Source organism: Phyllostomus hastatus, unplaced genomic scaffold, assembly GCF_019186645.2.
Source record: "Phyllostomus hastatus isolate PE091 unplaced genomic scaffold, TTU_PhHast_1.1 phas_contig_495, whole genome shotgun sequence".
Classification (NCBI taxonomy): domain Eukaryota; kingdom Metazoa; phylum Chordata; class Mammalia; order Chiroptera; family Phyllostomidae; genus Phyllostomus; species Phyllostomus hastatus.
In genome coordinates, this window is record NW_025333895.1 from 5716456 (window position 1) to 5733183 (window position 16728).

The window sequence follows — 16728 nt, forward strand, 5'->3', positions numbered from 1 at the left end:
CCGGGGTTTGGGGTCTCGCAGGCCCAAAGTCGCTTTCCTAGCTCCCCGGGTCGTAGGTGCTATCCGCACTGTTTCCATGACAGCCGTCACAGAGTCCCCCCATCTGCGCGTTCCACCTGTTCTGGTTAAACCGAAGGTCGGCACAGGGGAGGCCGAAAGAAGGAGCCCTCGGCGACTTGCCCAGCTACTCGTCCAAAGAGAAAGGCCACAGACACCGCGCAGTTAGCCTCCGAGACGCCCGCCTCCGCGCCCTTCCGGCGGCCGCTGCCCTTTAAACCGGAAGTGATCATAGGGAGAGGAAGCAGCTGGTGATGCTGGAACAAACATGGCCGCCCGGGCGCCCGTCGGCCCCTCGGGCTCCAGCTGTCCTCGGCGGGTCGCGGGCTTCTGGTTTCTTTCGCTACTGGGGTTGCTGCAGCTACTGGCGGAGCCCGGCCTGGGCCGCGTTCACCATTTGGCGCTCAAGGTAAAGCCGCCAGACCGGGGCGCGGCCGGGGGGCGGAGGCCGAGGCCCCTCCCCCGGGGCTGGAGGCAACTTTGGCCCGGAGCGGGGACCCTCTGAGCGATTGCCCCCCACCCTTTTCCCCCGGCGCGGCCTCTCTGAGATAGGGGTGTGTTGGGAACTGTGGGGATGGCGGGGAACCCCGCGCCGTCTGGAAGGGACAGCAAGATTCAAGCTGACAGAAATGAAGGGGAGAACTGCGGAGAAACTCCTAAGGGCTCGGGAGGCCGCGCTCGCGATCCCTGCTGGCTTCCCCAGGTTCCTCGCTGACAGGGGCCAGCTCCTCTTCCTCCCTTCTCAGCTTCAACTTTTGTCTCCGACTTCTCTGGTCCGCGGTGTCCGCTCTTCCATCCCCTGGTGCCTGGCGATTTGAAGATAACGCGAAATCTTAGCTTCAGTTTCCGGGTTCGGCTTACGGCGCTCTCTGGATGATCTAAGTGGGGATCCCCAGGGGGAATTGCAAGTTTCGCTTCAAACACAGGACCGAGCATTAAAATATGTGCATCTAATGAAAGGGCCTTTTTATCCTTCGCTCCTGTCATTGCCTGTTTAGGGAAGAGATTTATGATAGGCCTAGAATGATCCTTTGGACCTAGCTTTGTAACTCGCAGCTACAAGCCATCAAAAGCTAAAACAGGCGGTTCAGCAGGTTATATATCTGGAGAATAGAAAAGTAAATCGTTATGACTGAAATATTTGCATATGATGTTCATAATATGCAGTTTTCAAAGAAGTCATGGGATTGTAGAGTTAGTCTTATTAAAACTCTTAACTTAAATTTTGGGAACGGAGAGTTTAAAAAATACAGAATCCGCTAAAAAGCCTGGCCAGATGCATACACCATACTCTTGAGTCTGTAAATAAAAATTATCTTGATTAAAACTGTTCTCAACTGCCGGGAGCTAGGTGAGTCTTGACTCCTTTTGGGAATCTGGTAGAAGCAGTAGAACCGCTCCCTGGAAAAGTGCCAGTAAAAGCTTAGGCAAAATTTTCTTGGAATTTGTAGGGCTCTACAGTCCTCCCGAAGCTTGTCTGTAGGCCCTGTCCCCCAGGCTTATGGCACCAAGTTCAGAACACCTGATCTTTAAAATTCTTTACTTTTATAGTTCAGGATCCTGAGTCTTAGATTAAATAATACTAGAGACAAAGCTAATAATGGGACATGCTGGATCATGTCTCTTGGCTTCCAACACAGTCCTCTTTGTGTGGTACATTTCTAGAATTAAAATATCGAGTGACATCATTAGGTAAATATTGACTATTGGTATACACAGATTGCAAGAATATACTAACCTCAGTGGTAGAAGCAAACTGAATGGTACAATTCTGGTGATTGATTTCTCCCTATTGTGCTAAGTTACTTAATGTTTTTAATCTTTGCAATATGTCGCTTAAGTACTCTTCAAGTAGATTCTAACTTCTTGCTCGAGCAAATGGAAATCACCTGAATAGAGCCTGTGAGCATCAACATTAGATTTTCTTGTTTTGCTTTGAGACTGAAAGAAACAGGAGACTTGGTCAGGTTATAGACCCAGGCTGGCAAGAATAACATGTAGAGAGGTCACTGCGTACCAGAAATATGCACTGATCTTTTAAAAAACTTCTTATCATAGAGAATTTCAAACACATACCCAAACATAGACTGGCATGAGATCCACTGAGCCACACCAGCTAGGGCAAAATATTTTATTTACTTTTTAGAGAGAGGGGAAGGGGTGGAGAGAAACATAGACTGGTTGTCTCATGCCCCCAACTGGGAAACTTGGCCCGTAACCCAGGCATGTGCCCTGACTGGGAATCGAACTTGCAACCTTTTGGTTCACAGGCTAGAGCTCAATCCACTGAGCCACACCAGCCAGGGTAGATACCTTACCTTTTTAAAATAACTTTATCGAGGTATATTTTGCACACCATAAAAATTGCCTACTTTAAGTGTGCGATTCAGTGTTAATAAAGTTATTAACTTGTACAACTGTCACCACAATCCAGCCGTAGAACACTTCCATGTGCTGGTATACGATTATTCCCACCGCAGCCTCAGGCAGCCGGTAGTCTGCTTTCTGTCGCTGTTGGTTTGCCCTCTCTGCATATTTCCTGTAAATGGAATCAGAGTATGTGGTCTTTTTGTGTCTGGCTCCTCTTACATATGTCTTTGAGGTTCACTCATGTTGTATCATGTATTAGCAACTTACTCCTTCTAATGGCTAGATAGTATTTCATGGTATGGATATACTGCATTTTGCTTGGCCATTCACCAGCTGACGGACATTGGGGTTTCCATTTTTGGTCATTGTGAGTGGTGCTGCTACCAGCGTCCACGTGTCAGTCTTGGTGGGGACATATGTTTTCACTTTGGGGGGTGATTCTTAGGGGCGGAGCAGAATTGCTGGGTTATATGGTGGGTTTATATTTAATTTTTTGAGGTATGATTGATAGACAGCATCACATTAGTTTCAGCTGTGCAGCATAGTGATTTGACATTTGTACACGTTGCGAGTGGTCATCACACCAACTCTGGTCACCACCACAACCTTACAGAGTTAGCATTCCCCGTGCTGTGCATTACATCGCTGGCTTTTTTATTTTATAACTGGAAGTTTATACTTAATTCCCTCGTTCCACCACTCTTCCCCTCCCTCCCGGCCACTCCCCACTCTACGCCGGGCAGCCTGCGTCTGTACCTGTGAGTCTGGGTTTTTGTTTGTGTGTTTTGCTTTTACAATTAATTAATTAATTAAATTATTTAGAGAGAAGGTAAGGGAGGAGAAAGAGAAACGTCAGTGTGGTTGCCTTTCACGTGGTTCCTACTGGGGACCTGGCCCACAACCCAGGCATGTGCCCTGATTGGGAATTGAATCGGTGACCCTTTGGTTTTCAGGCTGGCGCTCAATCCACTGAGCCACCCCAGCCAGGGCTATATACATTTAACTTTTTAATAAACTGCCATACTACATACTACTTTTTTTACATACATGTAAAAGTGACTGTGCCATTTTACATTCCTAGCAATTTATGAAGGCTCCCCCTTTTTTTTATCTTCACCCAAGGATATGTTTATTGATTTTCTTTTTTAATCCTCACTGGATGGTATGCTTATTGATTTGAGAGGGAGAAGAAGAGACGGAGAGTGAGAGGGAGGGAGGGAAACATCTCTGTGAGAGAGAAACATCCATCAGTTGCCTCTCGTACAAGCTCCCCGACTAGGGGACCCAACCTGCAGTGTAGGTATATCCCCTGACTGGGAATGGAACCCTCGACCTTTCAGTTTATGAGAGGATACTCCAACCCACTGAGCCCTATCCACCAGGGCTGAATTTTTATTTTTATTTTTTAGAGAAAAAGAGGACAGGGGAGAGAGAGAAACATCAATAGGTTGCCTCCAGTATACGCCCCCGACTGGAGATCAAACCCGAAGCCTCGGTGTGCCCTGACTGGGAATCGAACCCACAGTCTTTTGGTGCACCGGATGAGGCTCCAGCCAGTTGAGCCACCCAGCCAGGCCTGAGTGTTCCCTGTTCTACATGTTGTGCCAACATGCCCAGGGTCTGTGGGGACGCAAGGAGTCCTGAACCCTTTAGGACAGGATGAGACAAGGAAGATTTCCTGTGAGGGGTAACATCTGAGCTGAAGCTTCAAGAAAGAGTTTACACGTTAGGAAAGGAATTGGCCAAGAGAAGCATGTGGAGAGAGTAGAATGGTCCAGTTAAAGGGGCCCGCCTAAACACGGTGGCAGGAAGTCATCCACTGGGCCTGATGCTGCTGGACGAAGAGTGAAGCGCAGCCCTGGCCGGGTAGCTCAGGTGGTTAGAGCATCGTCCCCGCACACCGGGGCTGCAGGTTCCATCCCCAGTCAGGGTGCGTTCTAGCACCAACCAAGAAACCCATAAATAAGTGGAACCACAAATCAGTGTTTCTTTCTCTCTCTCCCCACGCCCCACCCTGCCCTTCTTCCTACTCCCCCCCTCTTCCACTCTCTGTCTGAAATCAGTACGTAAAAAGGGTGAGTACGGAGCAGAGACGTGGAGAGGCAGCCCTTTACGACATGTGGAGGCATTCGAGTCCCCGTTGTCCAGCTTTGGGTAGCCCTGAAGTTTTGGGGTTTCTTTTTTAAGATTTTATTTATTTATTTTTAGAGAGAAGGGAAGGGAGGGAGAAAGATAGGGAGAGAAACATCGATGCATAAGAGACATATTGATTGGTTGCCTCTCTCACGCCCCCCAACGGGGACCTGTCCTGCAACCCAGACGTGTGCCCTGGCCGGGAATTGAACCAGCAACCTTTCAGTTCACAGGTTGGCACTCAGTCCACTGAGCCCCACCAGCCAGGGCAGATTTGCATTTTAGGTAGATTTCTCTGGGAGCTCAATCAGGAGGCAAGACTGGAGGAAGCAAGGGACCAGCCAGGTTATAGACAGATATCCTAGGTGTGAGATTAGGGACCAAAGTAGGGTGCTGGGGAGAAGGGAGAAGAGAGGACAGACCTCCAAGCTCCTTAGAGGGTACACGAGGGGCAGGTGTGAGGGCGAGGGCGAGGTGAGGTACTGGTTGCTGGCAGAGGGGGCTGTGGGTGCCACTGCCCCAGAGGCTGTGGGAGGACAGGAACAGGAGGGGCAAGATGCCCTCTCACTGCCCGTGTGACTAAGGGGTCGGGGAGGAAAGGCGAGCAGGATGCGCGTTCGCCCTCGGAGTGTGGACGTGTGCCCCTGCCCTCCCACTCCCGCTCTCGCTGGAAGGATCGGGTTGGGGGGTGACCGTGTGGCATACTTTGCAGGATGGGAAGGGCAGTTCCCGAGTGAAGCTCCATTAGCACAGCTGAATTACCCCTTCTTCTTGTTTTGAACCCAGAGAGTGAGACGGCGTGGATGGGCTCCAGCACGTGCTGCTTTTTGGTTGGTCCGTGTGGCCAGAGGCAGCAGGTGCCCGTTTTGTGGGAGCCCAGCCAGTGTGGACGCGCAGATCGGTCTGGACCGCCCTCGCGGTCTGCATTTTCCTGTGTGCTTCCGTGCGGCAGAGCAGGGGGGTCCGCGGCGCTCTGGAGGTCACTCTGACACCAGTGCCTGGCCCCTTGGACAAGAGAGACTCCTAACCTCGGTGTCCGTGATCTGTTATGGTCATTGTGGGGTTTCATCTCCTGTAAGTACGAGTACCTGTTGAACATCTGTTCTCTGGCGTGTGTCTGTAAACACACAACATGCCCTTCTTTAGTGACTCCTGTTGGATGGCACCTGTGCCAGTTTGCTGTCTTCTGAGAATTCTGGGACAGAATAATCACATCTTTGATTTTCTTAACGAAATAGCCCTGGAACAGTCCAAAGATTGTTGTATATTTTTTCCACTTTTATTGCCCTCTCCCCCACCCCTTCCCCTGCTGCTACTGTTGTGGATTTTGGCTTTGGTTTCTCTCTCCCCAGTGCAGAATAGTAAACACGTCGGCCATTCTTTTTTAACTGAGAGGAAAAAGTCGGGGTCGAGAAACATTGCCTGGCCTGCACAACAGGTAATGTCTTCCTTTCTTGCATCTCTCCAGCTGGAGAGTGATGACAAGTACGCGTGGACCAGGTGGTTGAGCACTGGGACACTCCTCTGTGAATGACCAAGAACATGCGTATGTGTCTGGGTTGACCAGTGTCCCCTAAGGTTAGTGTCCACCTAGAACCTCAGAGTGTGGCCTCACTTGCAGACCTGGTCTTGCAGATGTGAGTAGTCAAGGTTGAGTCATACTGTGTTAGGATCGGCCCTCATTCCACCATGACCTGTGTCCTTACGCTGTGACGAGGAGGCACATGCAGAGGGAAGGAGGCCACCTGAAGTCGAAAGGACAGAACGGAGTGGCGCAGCCTCGAACCAAGAACACCAGAGATTAGGAGCGACCACTAGAAGCTCAAAAGAGGCGAGGAGGAATTTTTCCCTGGAGCCCTCAGGGGGAGACGGTCGTGCCTGCACCTCGGGACGCCCAGCCCCCAGACTGGGAGAGCCGGACTTCCTGTTGTGTTCAAGCCCCCCAGCCCCGGGGACCTGATAGAGCCTAGAGTGAACTGCACTTCAAAGCGCTGCCTCCACAGCAGCTCTGTTCTCAAGTAGTGACTGTCAGAGAGCGTCTTCAGCAGCGTAGTGACGTTCGTAAGCAGGTACATCAGATCTCTCCCGGTGGGCGTGTTCTAGACCCACTGCCCTCGCTCAGGGTCCACCAGACCACACCGGCCTCACGTCAGCGGCCGTGGTCTTTTCTCTCCAGATTTTCTCTGTCCGCCGGAAGCGGTCAGAGAGCTCACGTCAGTGCAGACCGACTTCTCGCTGTGTGTGTGTGTGTGTGTGTGTGTGTGTGTGTGTGTGTGTGCTTGAGTGCCGGTAAAGCATCCGCGGTGGTGGGCAGAAAGTTGCGTGCAAGAGAAAACGGGGAGCGGCTGAGAAGAACGTTGCACTCGTAATTAAGACCTGAAACTGCATTTTACGTAAACTTTTTTGGGTGTCATTTTGGTTTAGAATTTTAGAGGTAATTCCAGGACCTTGTAAATGGAACTGCTCCTTCACAGTGAAGGGAGAGGTCGGTGCTGCCCCCGGGGGAGAAACAGGGTGCCAGCCGGCCAGATGAAACCAGGCGGAGGGCTGATTTGGCCCGTGGGCCTTGTGTGTGCCACCCTTGCTCTGTGATAAACCAGATGTGCATTAATTCAGATTTCATCATCATCATCCACCTAATGCTTATTTCCTTGTTTGGATTAGTGCCGTGGAGATTGTAATTATGTTAGGGCCGTTCATGTTTCCACTTATTTCAGATAATATAAGCCTACTTAGGAAAGCCAGGAAAAACTACAAGTTTTTACAACCAACCATATAAATATATACCTGGGAACAGCTCTGTATTTTATGTTCGTGTAACCTTGACTTCTCGGGGATGAATAATCTTGTTTAATTAACTTGATAAGCAGTTTACTGCGATTAGGAATATAGCCTGTTATTATGGTTATTTTTTTTAAAGCCCTTATCAGATACATACTGAGATCGTAATAGATGAAATCATAGGATATTTGGGATTGTCTCTAAATACTTGAGATTGGGGGTGGGGAGGAGTTTCAAAGGACAAAATTGACCACGAGTTGATTGTTCGAAATTTTCTATAATAAAAATCTTTTAAAACAAACAAAAGATATACCATTTATTTGGTTGTAAAAGTAAATATAAGGTGATTAAGAACACAGGGTTGGGGCTTAAACAAACCCGGGTTAGGATACTGGCTCTGCACCTACTAACACTGTGCTTTTAAGCAAGTTTTATCACTGTGAGCCTCAGTTTCTTTATCTCTAAAATGGGCATAATAACCCCCGTCTCAGAGTGTTGTCATAAGAATGAGTGGCAGCAAGTAAAACAAGCGCTGGCACCCTCTGAACTCCGGGCGAAGCAGACAGACATTGCTGCTGTGTCAGGGCTGTGTGTGGAGGCGATGGGGCGGCCTCTGAAAATGCAGCGGCGGCGGCACTGATGGGTTGTGTCTGATACTGTCCTCCCCGCCCGACTCGGGCAACTCCTCCTCGCCCGCGTCTCCTTTGGTCTGCCGTCGAGGAACTGAGAGTGCCCCTTCCAGGAGACACTCGCATCTGGAGGGGCAGATGTGAGTGCTGACACTTCTGTCACCCCCATGCCCACCCGTCCCCGATGCTGGCTGACGCTCTCTTGGCGCGGTCAGGGCGTGTGCCCCGGAGTGCCCGGATCTCTGGCTTCCCCGGGGTGGGAAGAGAGGTTCTTGGCCCTGGACACTTAGGACTGGCTGCTGGAGACTTCTTTCTGTGACCGAGTGTTTTTCTTTCTTCCTTTTTTTTAAAAAAATTTTATTTACTTATTTTCAGAGAGAGGGGAAAGGAGGGAGAAAGGGAGAGAAACACCAATGTGTGAGAGAAACGTCTGCCATATGCCTCTCCCACGCCCCCAGCTGGGGACCTGGCCTGCAACCCAGCACGCGCCCTGCCGGGAATTGAACCCGCAACCCTTTGGCTCACAGGCCGTCGCTCAACCCACTGAGCCACACCAGCCAGCGATGAGTCTTTTTCATTCTTTGGGCCTCAGCCATTAGTGGTGTTTTCTAAATATTGATTTATTTACATTAAATTGAATCAAAGTGAATGAGTAATTAGAATGTATGACTTGGCTGTCCCATTTTTAGTCTTAAGATTTCTGTATGCCTGTAGTTTGTATAGTGAGATATACAGGAGTGGGCAAGAGTAGGTTGGCAGCTGTGAGCACGTGAGAGTTTATTCTTGTATTATTAATTGTACTATTTTCCATACAAACAATTGTCTACCTACTTTTGCCCACCCAGGTACAAAGTCACTTCTCTGCATCCATTAGAAATGGTGACATTGTAACTTAAGTGGGGATGGGACACAGGTAGGTGAAGCTCTTCCATGTATTACTGGCAACTGGTAATACATTTAAAAAAGATTGGTTTTTGGTCATTTGTTAGAAACTTAGAAAATATAAAAAAGTCTAAAGAGGGAATTGTTACTATCCCATTGGTAACTAATCTTTTCATATTTAATGAATTTCTTTCAGATCTGTTATAAATGAATAAATAAGTGTAAATATTTAGCCTTTTCACTTTAAAAAAATTTAGCTCTTACTATATATAGTTTGGATTCTGCTGTTCACACTTAATATTTTTCCAGCTTTTTTTTCCTTTTTTAATCTTTTTTCTTTATATTTTTCCAACTTTATTGAGGTATAATTAACAAATAAAAGTTGCATTTAAGACACACAGTGTGATAGTTGGATATACGTGTACATGGCGGGATGATTAGCACAGTCCAGCAGTTCACACGTCCATCTCCTCACACGGCTGCCTTCTTCTTTGGTGAGGACAATGAAGACTTCTCTAAGCAAATTTTAAGTGTACAGTACAATATTGTTAACTGTGGTTGCTGTGGTGTATGTTAGATCTAAGAAATTATTCATGCTGCGTATCTGAAACTTTGTACCCTTTTTTAAATGAGATTTTCATTGACTTATTTTTAGAGAAAGGGGAAGGGAGGGAGAAAGGGAGGGAGGGAGAGAAACCCTGGCCCGTGGCCTCTGGCGCTGAGCCACACCGACCCGGCCTGAGACTCCGTGCCCTTGACCGGCACCCCCGTCTCCCCGCACGGCCCTCTCCCACCCCGCCCTCGGTAACCACCGTTCTGTTCTCCGCCTCCGAGGACCTGAGGTCTTTCCATTCCACATGCAGGTCGGGGCACGCAGTGTTTACCTTCCTGTGCCTGGCCTACCTCACTCAGCTTAACGTCTTCCAGTGTCGTCCCTGTCACAGGTGATAAGGGCTCCTGCTCTGTGAGGCTGAGTAACCCTTCGTGTGTGTGTGTGCACGCGCATGTTTCCTTGTTCGTCCCTGGACGGCCACCCAGGTGGTGCTGGTGTCCGGGCTGCTGCGGGTGGCGCTGCAGTGAACGTGGGGTACAGCCATCTTTTTGAGATAGTGATTTTATTGCTTTTGGGTGGATGCCCAGAAGTGGGATTTCTGGATCATATGGTAGTTCTACTTTTAATTTCTTGAGGGACCTACATACTGTTTTCTGTAACAGCTGTTCCAAATTTCATTCTCATCAACAGTGTATAAGGGTTTCCTTTCTCCATATTCTCATAAATGCTTGTTTTTTGACTTTTTGATAATAGCCATTCTAACAGGTGTGAGGTGCCTTTCCTTCATGATGAGTGATGTTGAACGACTTTTCACATACTTGTGAGTCATTTGTATGTCTTTTAAGAAATGTCTATTCAGATGCTTTGCCCATTTTTAAGTCAGGTTTACTGTATTTTTAGGACCATAAGATGCACCTAGGTTTTAGAGGAGGAAAATAGGGGAAAAAATTTTGGAGCAAAAAATGTGGTAAAATATTAAATAAACTGTGACCCCGCTCCACCGCCCCCCCCCCGCCGTGAGCCAGGTAAGCGACACTTGGACTATAGGACGCACCCCAGTTTTCCTCCCAAATGGGGGGGTGCATCTTATAGTTCAAAAAATAAGGTATTTGTTTTCTTGCTATTGAGTTGAGTTCCTTCTGTGTTTTGGATATTAACCCTTTATCAGATTGCACAGTTTTCAGGTATTTTTTCTCATCCCATAGGTCGTCTCTTCGCTGCGTTGTTTCCTCTGCTCTGCAGAAGTTTTTCAGTTTGGTGCAGTCCCATTTTTTTTTATTTTTGCTTTCGTTACCTGTGCTTTTTTCTATCCGCAAAATCATTGCTTGGACCAATGTCAAGAAGCTTTTTCAAGTGGTGTTGCCATTTCAGATCTTATATTTGAATCCTTAATCCCTTCTGAGTTGATTTTGGTATACGGTGTGGGGTAAGGGTCAGTTTCATTTCAGGCGTGTGCATGTCCAGTTTTCCTGACACGGCTTACTGAAGGGAGTGTTCTTTCCTCACTGCGTGCTCCGGTGCCTCTGTCGGAGGTTGGCTGGCTGTGAATGTGGGACTGGCTTCTGGGCTCTCTGTCCAGTCCCGTTGCCCTGCGCCAGCGATTTCCCGTCTTTTTTCTTTCCATGGCACGCGTAAACACCAAAATTCTGTGGCACACTAAAGAATATATTTTTTGCCGATCTGCCAAAAAACAGGTATAATTTGTATTTATTCACACTGGACAGCTATTGTTGTATTGGCTGTTGTCATGCTTTCTCTTTGACAATTTAAGGGAAATTAAGTCAGTGCCCTTGACTAAATAAATAGGTATTGCACGTTTTAAAAATTCTTGTGGCACACCAGTATGCCTCTTATAGCAGAACACTAGTGTTCTGGGGCACACTGGTTGGAAATCACTGGGTGACCGACCAGTCACCCTGACTGGTGTGGCTCAGTTGGTTGGACATTGTCCCGCAAAGCGAAAGGTCACCAGTTCAATTCCTGGTCAGGGCACATGCCTGGGTTGCAGGTTCGGTCCTAGTGTAAGAGGCAACCAATTGATGTTTCTCTCCCTCTCTTTCTCACTCCTTTCCCTTCTCTCTATAAATGAATGAATGAATGCATGCGTGAATGAAAAAAATCAAAGAAAGAAGGGAAGGAAGGAAGGAAAGAGGAGGGAGGGAGGAAGGAAAGAAGGAAGGAATGAAGTCAAATCATTGGTCTTTATGTCTGTTTTTATGCCAGTACCATACAGTTTTGATTACTGTAGATTTATAGTGTATTTTGAAATCAAGCAATGCGTTGCTTTCAGCTTGTTCCTCTTACTCATGATTGCTTTGGCTAATGCAATTTTTGGTGGTTCCATATGACTGAGGATTTCTTCTCTTTCTGTGAAAAATACCATTGAAGTTTCTATAGGGATTGCATTGAATGTGTAGATTGCTTTGGACAGTATGGACATTTTAACAATATTCTTCCAATCAGTGAACACAGATTACTTTTCTATTTATTTGTGTCTTCATTCCTTTCATCAATATTTTTGTAGTTTTCAGCATATAGTTTTTTTTCACCTGGTTAAATTTATTTCGGAGTCTCTTTTTGTTTTTGATAATATTGTAAATGAGATTTTCTTTATTTCTCTTTCAGGTATTTTATTGTATAGAAATGTCATTGATTTTTGTGTGTTGATATTTATATCCTGAAACTTTACTGAATTTGTTTCTCTTTTTTTTATAATTTATTTATTTATTTTTAGAGAGAGGGGATGGGAGGGAGAGAAGGAGAGAAGCATCAACATGTGGTTGCCTCTCAAACACCTGCCACTAGGGACCTGGCCCGCAACCCAGGCATGTGCCCTGACCTGGAATCGAACCAGCGACCATCCGGTTTGCAGCCCATGCTCAGTCCACTGAGCTACACCAGCCAGGGCTGAATTTCTTTATTCGAAATTTTTTGGTGGCGTCTTGAATGTTTTTTATCTTCGAACAAAGACAGTTTTACTTCTTCCTCTTCCATTTGGATGCCTCTTTCTTCTTTTTCTTGCCTAATTACTTCCAGTACGGTGCTGAACAGGAGTGGTGAGAGTGGGCACCCTTGTCTTTTCCTGATAGAGGAAGCGCTTTCAGCTTTTCCCTGTTGCATTTTAGCTGTGGGCTTGCCATACATGGCCTGTGTTGTGCCGAGGTAGGTTGTTGCCTCTGTGCCTGTTTCTCAGTGCTATTGAGAGTGTCGTGAAAGGATGTTGTGTTTGGTCGCGTGGGGCTCTGCACTTACTGACACAGGGTTTTCTCTGTTCGTTTGCTAATGTGGTGTGTCCCACTCACGGACCCACATATGTTGAACCATCCTTGCATCCCGGTGATAAATCCCGTTCGATCATGGTGTGTGATGCTTTCAATGTGCTGTTGAGTTCAGTTTGCTGATATTTTGTTCAGCATTTGTGCATCTTTGTTCATCAGAGACTGGCCTGTAATTTTCTTTTCTTGTGGTGTCCTCTTTGGCTTTGATACCGGGATAATGCTGGCCTTGTAAAAATAAGTTTGGAGGTTTCCCTCCTCTTCAGTTTTTTTGGAAGAGTTTGAGAAAAATTGGTGTTACTTTTTCCTTAACTGTTTGATCACTGATTTAATCTCTGTAGTCATTATTAGTCTGTTCAAACTTTCTAATTTCTTCATGATTCAGTTTTGGTAAATTGTATGTTTCTAGGATTTTGCCCATTTCTTCTAGGTTATATCATTTGCATTTTTAATAAGATTTTGTTTATTTATTTAGAGAGCGGGTAAGAGAAGGAGAAAGAGAGGGAGAGAAACATCAGTGTGTGGTTGCCCCTCATGTGTCCCCAACTGGGGACCTGGCCCGCAACCCAGGCATGTACCCTGACTGGGAATCGAACCAGCAACCCTTTGGTGTGCAGGCCCATGCTCAATCCACTGAGCTACACCAGCCAGGGCACTGTCATTTGCATTTAATATTGTGAATACCTTCTCATATTAGAGGACAGTAATGTGAAAATGGCTTTCACATCAGATCTGTGTTGAAATCCTGGCTTTACCACTTGTAGTTTGCATGTCTCTCCCTCCCTCCCTCTCCCTCTCCCTCTCTCTCTCTCTCTCTCTCTTTAGAGAGTACATTTATTAAAGTCAGGGATGGTGAACAAGGAAGGACTTAGGATAGAAGAAGCCATAGGAGGGAGCCCAGGTGGGGCTGCTTGGGCTCTCCAGAAACGTTACAGGACAGAAGTGAGCCCACAGAACTGCGCTGTCCCTCTGAGAAGGTGGAGAAAGGGGGGCCCTGGAGACCGGCTCAGGGGTTGGCCCGGGATGAGTTGCCGCTGCCCACTGCTCCCCTGGCTGCACGTCTCGTGAGGACCCTTAGGGTTTAGGAGACGCACGACTGTGGGGGGTGAAGAGGGGGGAAGGGGAAGGCACGGGTGTGCTCCTGGGAGGGACAGCACCTCAGTCCGCGCAGCCTTGGTGGTCATTTTCCCTCTGCACTTGGCCATCATCCCTCTGGGGGGGCGGGGGGGGGTGCCGCTCTGAGCCGAGTGAGGCTTAGGTGTTGTGAGAGAGGCCTTGGTGCAGAAATCCGTTCTTGGTGAGTGATGACAGTGCAGAGTTGTGGAGCTTATGCTTACTCAGGAACACCTCAAAGGGTGTTTTTAGTGGCACCGTATTATTAAGTGAAATGATACAGAAAAGCGAGCAAAGCCCTGGCCAAGGACCGAAGTTGGTTGGAGGATCGCCCCAGTAGGCCAAGGTCGCAGATTCGATCCCCAGTCAGGGCACACACAAGCATCGAAGATGTTTCTCTTTCTCCCTCCCTCCCTCCCCCACTTCCCTTCCTCTCTCTCTTTCTAAAATCAAATAAAAATTAAAATAAAAGTGAGGAAAAACAATAAAGGGATGTACTGTTTATATGGAAAAAATAACTGCTGTGAGGTTGCAAATGATAGATTCCCCCCAGAACCTAGAAAATACACACTGTGGTGGACTAAATGAGTATAAAGAATTGTTTAACAGGCTTCCATTTCACTACACAGTATCTAAGTGCTGGATAAATTAGAGTATAGCATACTTTTAAAATGCAAGCTTTGTTGAAGAACAATATACAATCTAAAATACTTACAAGCATACGGCTCTTTTCTCTCTCTTTTTTAAAGCATACAACTCTTACAATAAAGTGTCCCTCTGTAAACACACCTGTGCGCCCAGCAACAAACAGAATGCTACCCAGCTCTTCCAGCAGCTCCTTAAGGCCCCCCTCTCCCAAGTGACGGAACAGTGCGTCCTTCCCAAGAATAATCACCGTCCTGACCCCTGTCACCATAGATTGTTTCCCTCACGTTTGACTGTGTTACGCTTGTGTTAAAGATGGCTTGTTTTGCTTCGCAGAATGTCTGTGAGATTGATCCACAGTATTGCACTGTGGCAGGAATGTGTTCATTTTCCTCTTTCTCTCTGTGGCCTTTCTCATCTGGGGATTCTGCCCAAGGATTAAACCCTGATGGCTTTTAACCTAAAAATAAAGGCCAGAGTGAGAGGCAGCAGCGTTTATTTGAGATCTAAAAGAACAGCTATTCGGGAGGCACTGGTTCAGGCACAAACTCAGATAGTGTTCCCGTTAGGAGGGGAAGGCGAGGGGTGTTTGACAGAGGGAAGGGGAACCGTTTACATCAGTAGAAGGAAGGCACTTCTGTAGGTGCAGGCAAGCTAACATAGGGTTGCTAATTCTTTTTTTTTTTAAGATTTTATTCATTTATTTTTAGAGAGAGAGGAAAGGAGAAAGAAAGCGAGGGCGAGAAACAGCAATCAGTTGCTTCTCGCATGCCCCCAACTGGGGATCTGGCCCACAACCCAGGCATGTGCCTTGACTGGGAATTGAACTGGCAACCTTGTGGCCCGCAGGCCAATGCTCAATCCACTGAGCCACACCGGCCAGGGCGGGATGCTAATTCTAAAGTTTTAAACCTTCAGCCTGGTAGTCATGACCTCGTTACCTGTGCACACAGCTGGTTAGAAGACAGTGCTGCCGTAGGCCTGGTCCAAAGGCTGTTTTGCCCAGTTTTAACGTCCAGAGCTCTGAAGAGCGAGACCTGCAGGCGGTTCCTCTGGGATGGCGGCCCTGGCTTCATTTTTCAGCGGCTCCAGCGATATTATTTTCCACGTGTCCTGTGGCTTCCATCATACGTAGTGGAATCAGTTTCACTTCTGTGCACCGAGGATGGTAGTAGCCTTGTAACACCTTTGGGAGAACTGAGAGAACAGTCACTCAAATCATTTTCCACAGGGGTTAATCTTTCTCACAGTCCTGAGAAAGGCCGTGAGCTTTAGCTTTTCTTTCTTTCTTTCTTTCCTTTTCTTTGCTCCAGCAGCTCCCTAAGGCCTTCCAGCAGATGACTTCTTTTATCTTAGCTTGCTTTTCCACTGCTCCCTGGCAGTGCTGGTTTGCTGCAAGCTGCTCCAGCCCACCAGGAAGTGCAAGTCCGGCCAACATGCTTTAGATGCACAGCTGGGCTCCTAGGAAAATAAGGGAAATTCCCAAGGGCCAAAAAAATAGAAACGGTGGCGAGGAGGAGCTGGAAGTCCAGTGGGTGAAAGAACAGAAGCCAGGGCTGCCGTGAAGCATTGCAGAAACCGGGACCCTAGGGCCTTGAATTTTGAACAGCTGGTGGGGGGAACAGGCACTAAAGCCCCAGGCCCCCCCTCAGCCCAGGACGCGGGACTCTCAGAGGGCTCTGTGCCTTGAATGCAGGAGTGGGCTCAGAAGTGCAGTGGCCCTGAGATGCATGTGTTAACTGTCCATGTGCTGGGGGAAAGGACAGTGGATGATTTTCCTGCTGAAGCTCTGTCTGATCCATAGCCTCCCCTCCTGGGCCTTTGGTGTTTGTGGTCAGCCCACCTCTCGCGTCCCGGAGACACGTCCAGAAGTGAATAGCAACCACTCACACACAGAAGCAACGTGCTGTGAACAGCGGCAGAGATGACAAAGAACAGAATTAGGCCTCAGAGTACCTCAATATACCGTAAAAGAAAAAAAGCTATATTTAAAATCAAAAGAGACAAAGAATGGAATTTAAGAATATGAGCAAGAAACAGAAACACTGGCAAAAATGACTATGTGAATTTGAGGAAGAACCAAATGTAAGTTTTAGAAAAGTGCTTAGCGTAGTGCCTTGCATTTAGGAGCTGTTAGTAACTGTTAGCTTATTGCACACTGATCAAAAGTGTTCTGAACTGGGCAAATAATTCTCAACGTGAAACTCGTGACTTTCTTTGTGGCACTTCAATTTTAGAAGTATTCACTAATACTGCTACCTGTCCAAAGTCCATTTGCCCCGTGCTTCGA

The 16728-nt window shown here is 47.4% G+C and overlaps 1 protein-coding gene across 1 annotated transcript in view; it reads left to right on the top strand.

Moving 5' to 3' along the window:
• Positions 1–297: 297 nt before the first annotated feature.
• The window catches only part of GPR107 (G protein-coupled receptor 107), a 49001-nt gene continuing 32570 nt past the window's right edge, over positions 298–16728 (top strand). Inside the window, exon 1 of the mRNA XM_045845951.1 lies at positions 298–466. Coding sequence (XP_045701907.1) covers positions 326–466 — 141 coding nt within the window. The 5' untranslated portion in view covers positions 298–325. The remainder of the gene's footprint in view (positions 467–16728) is intronic.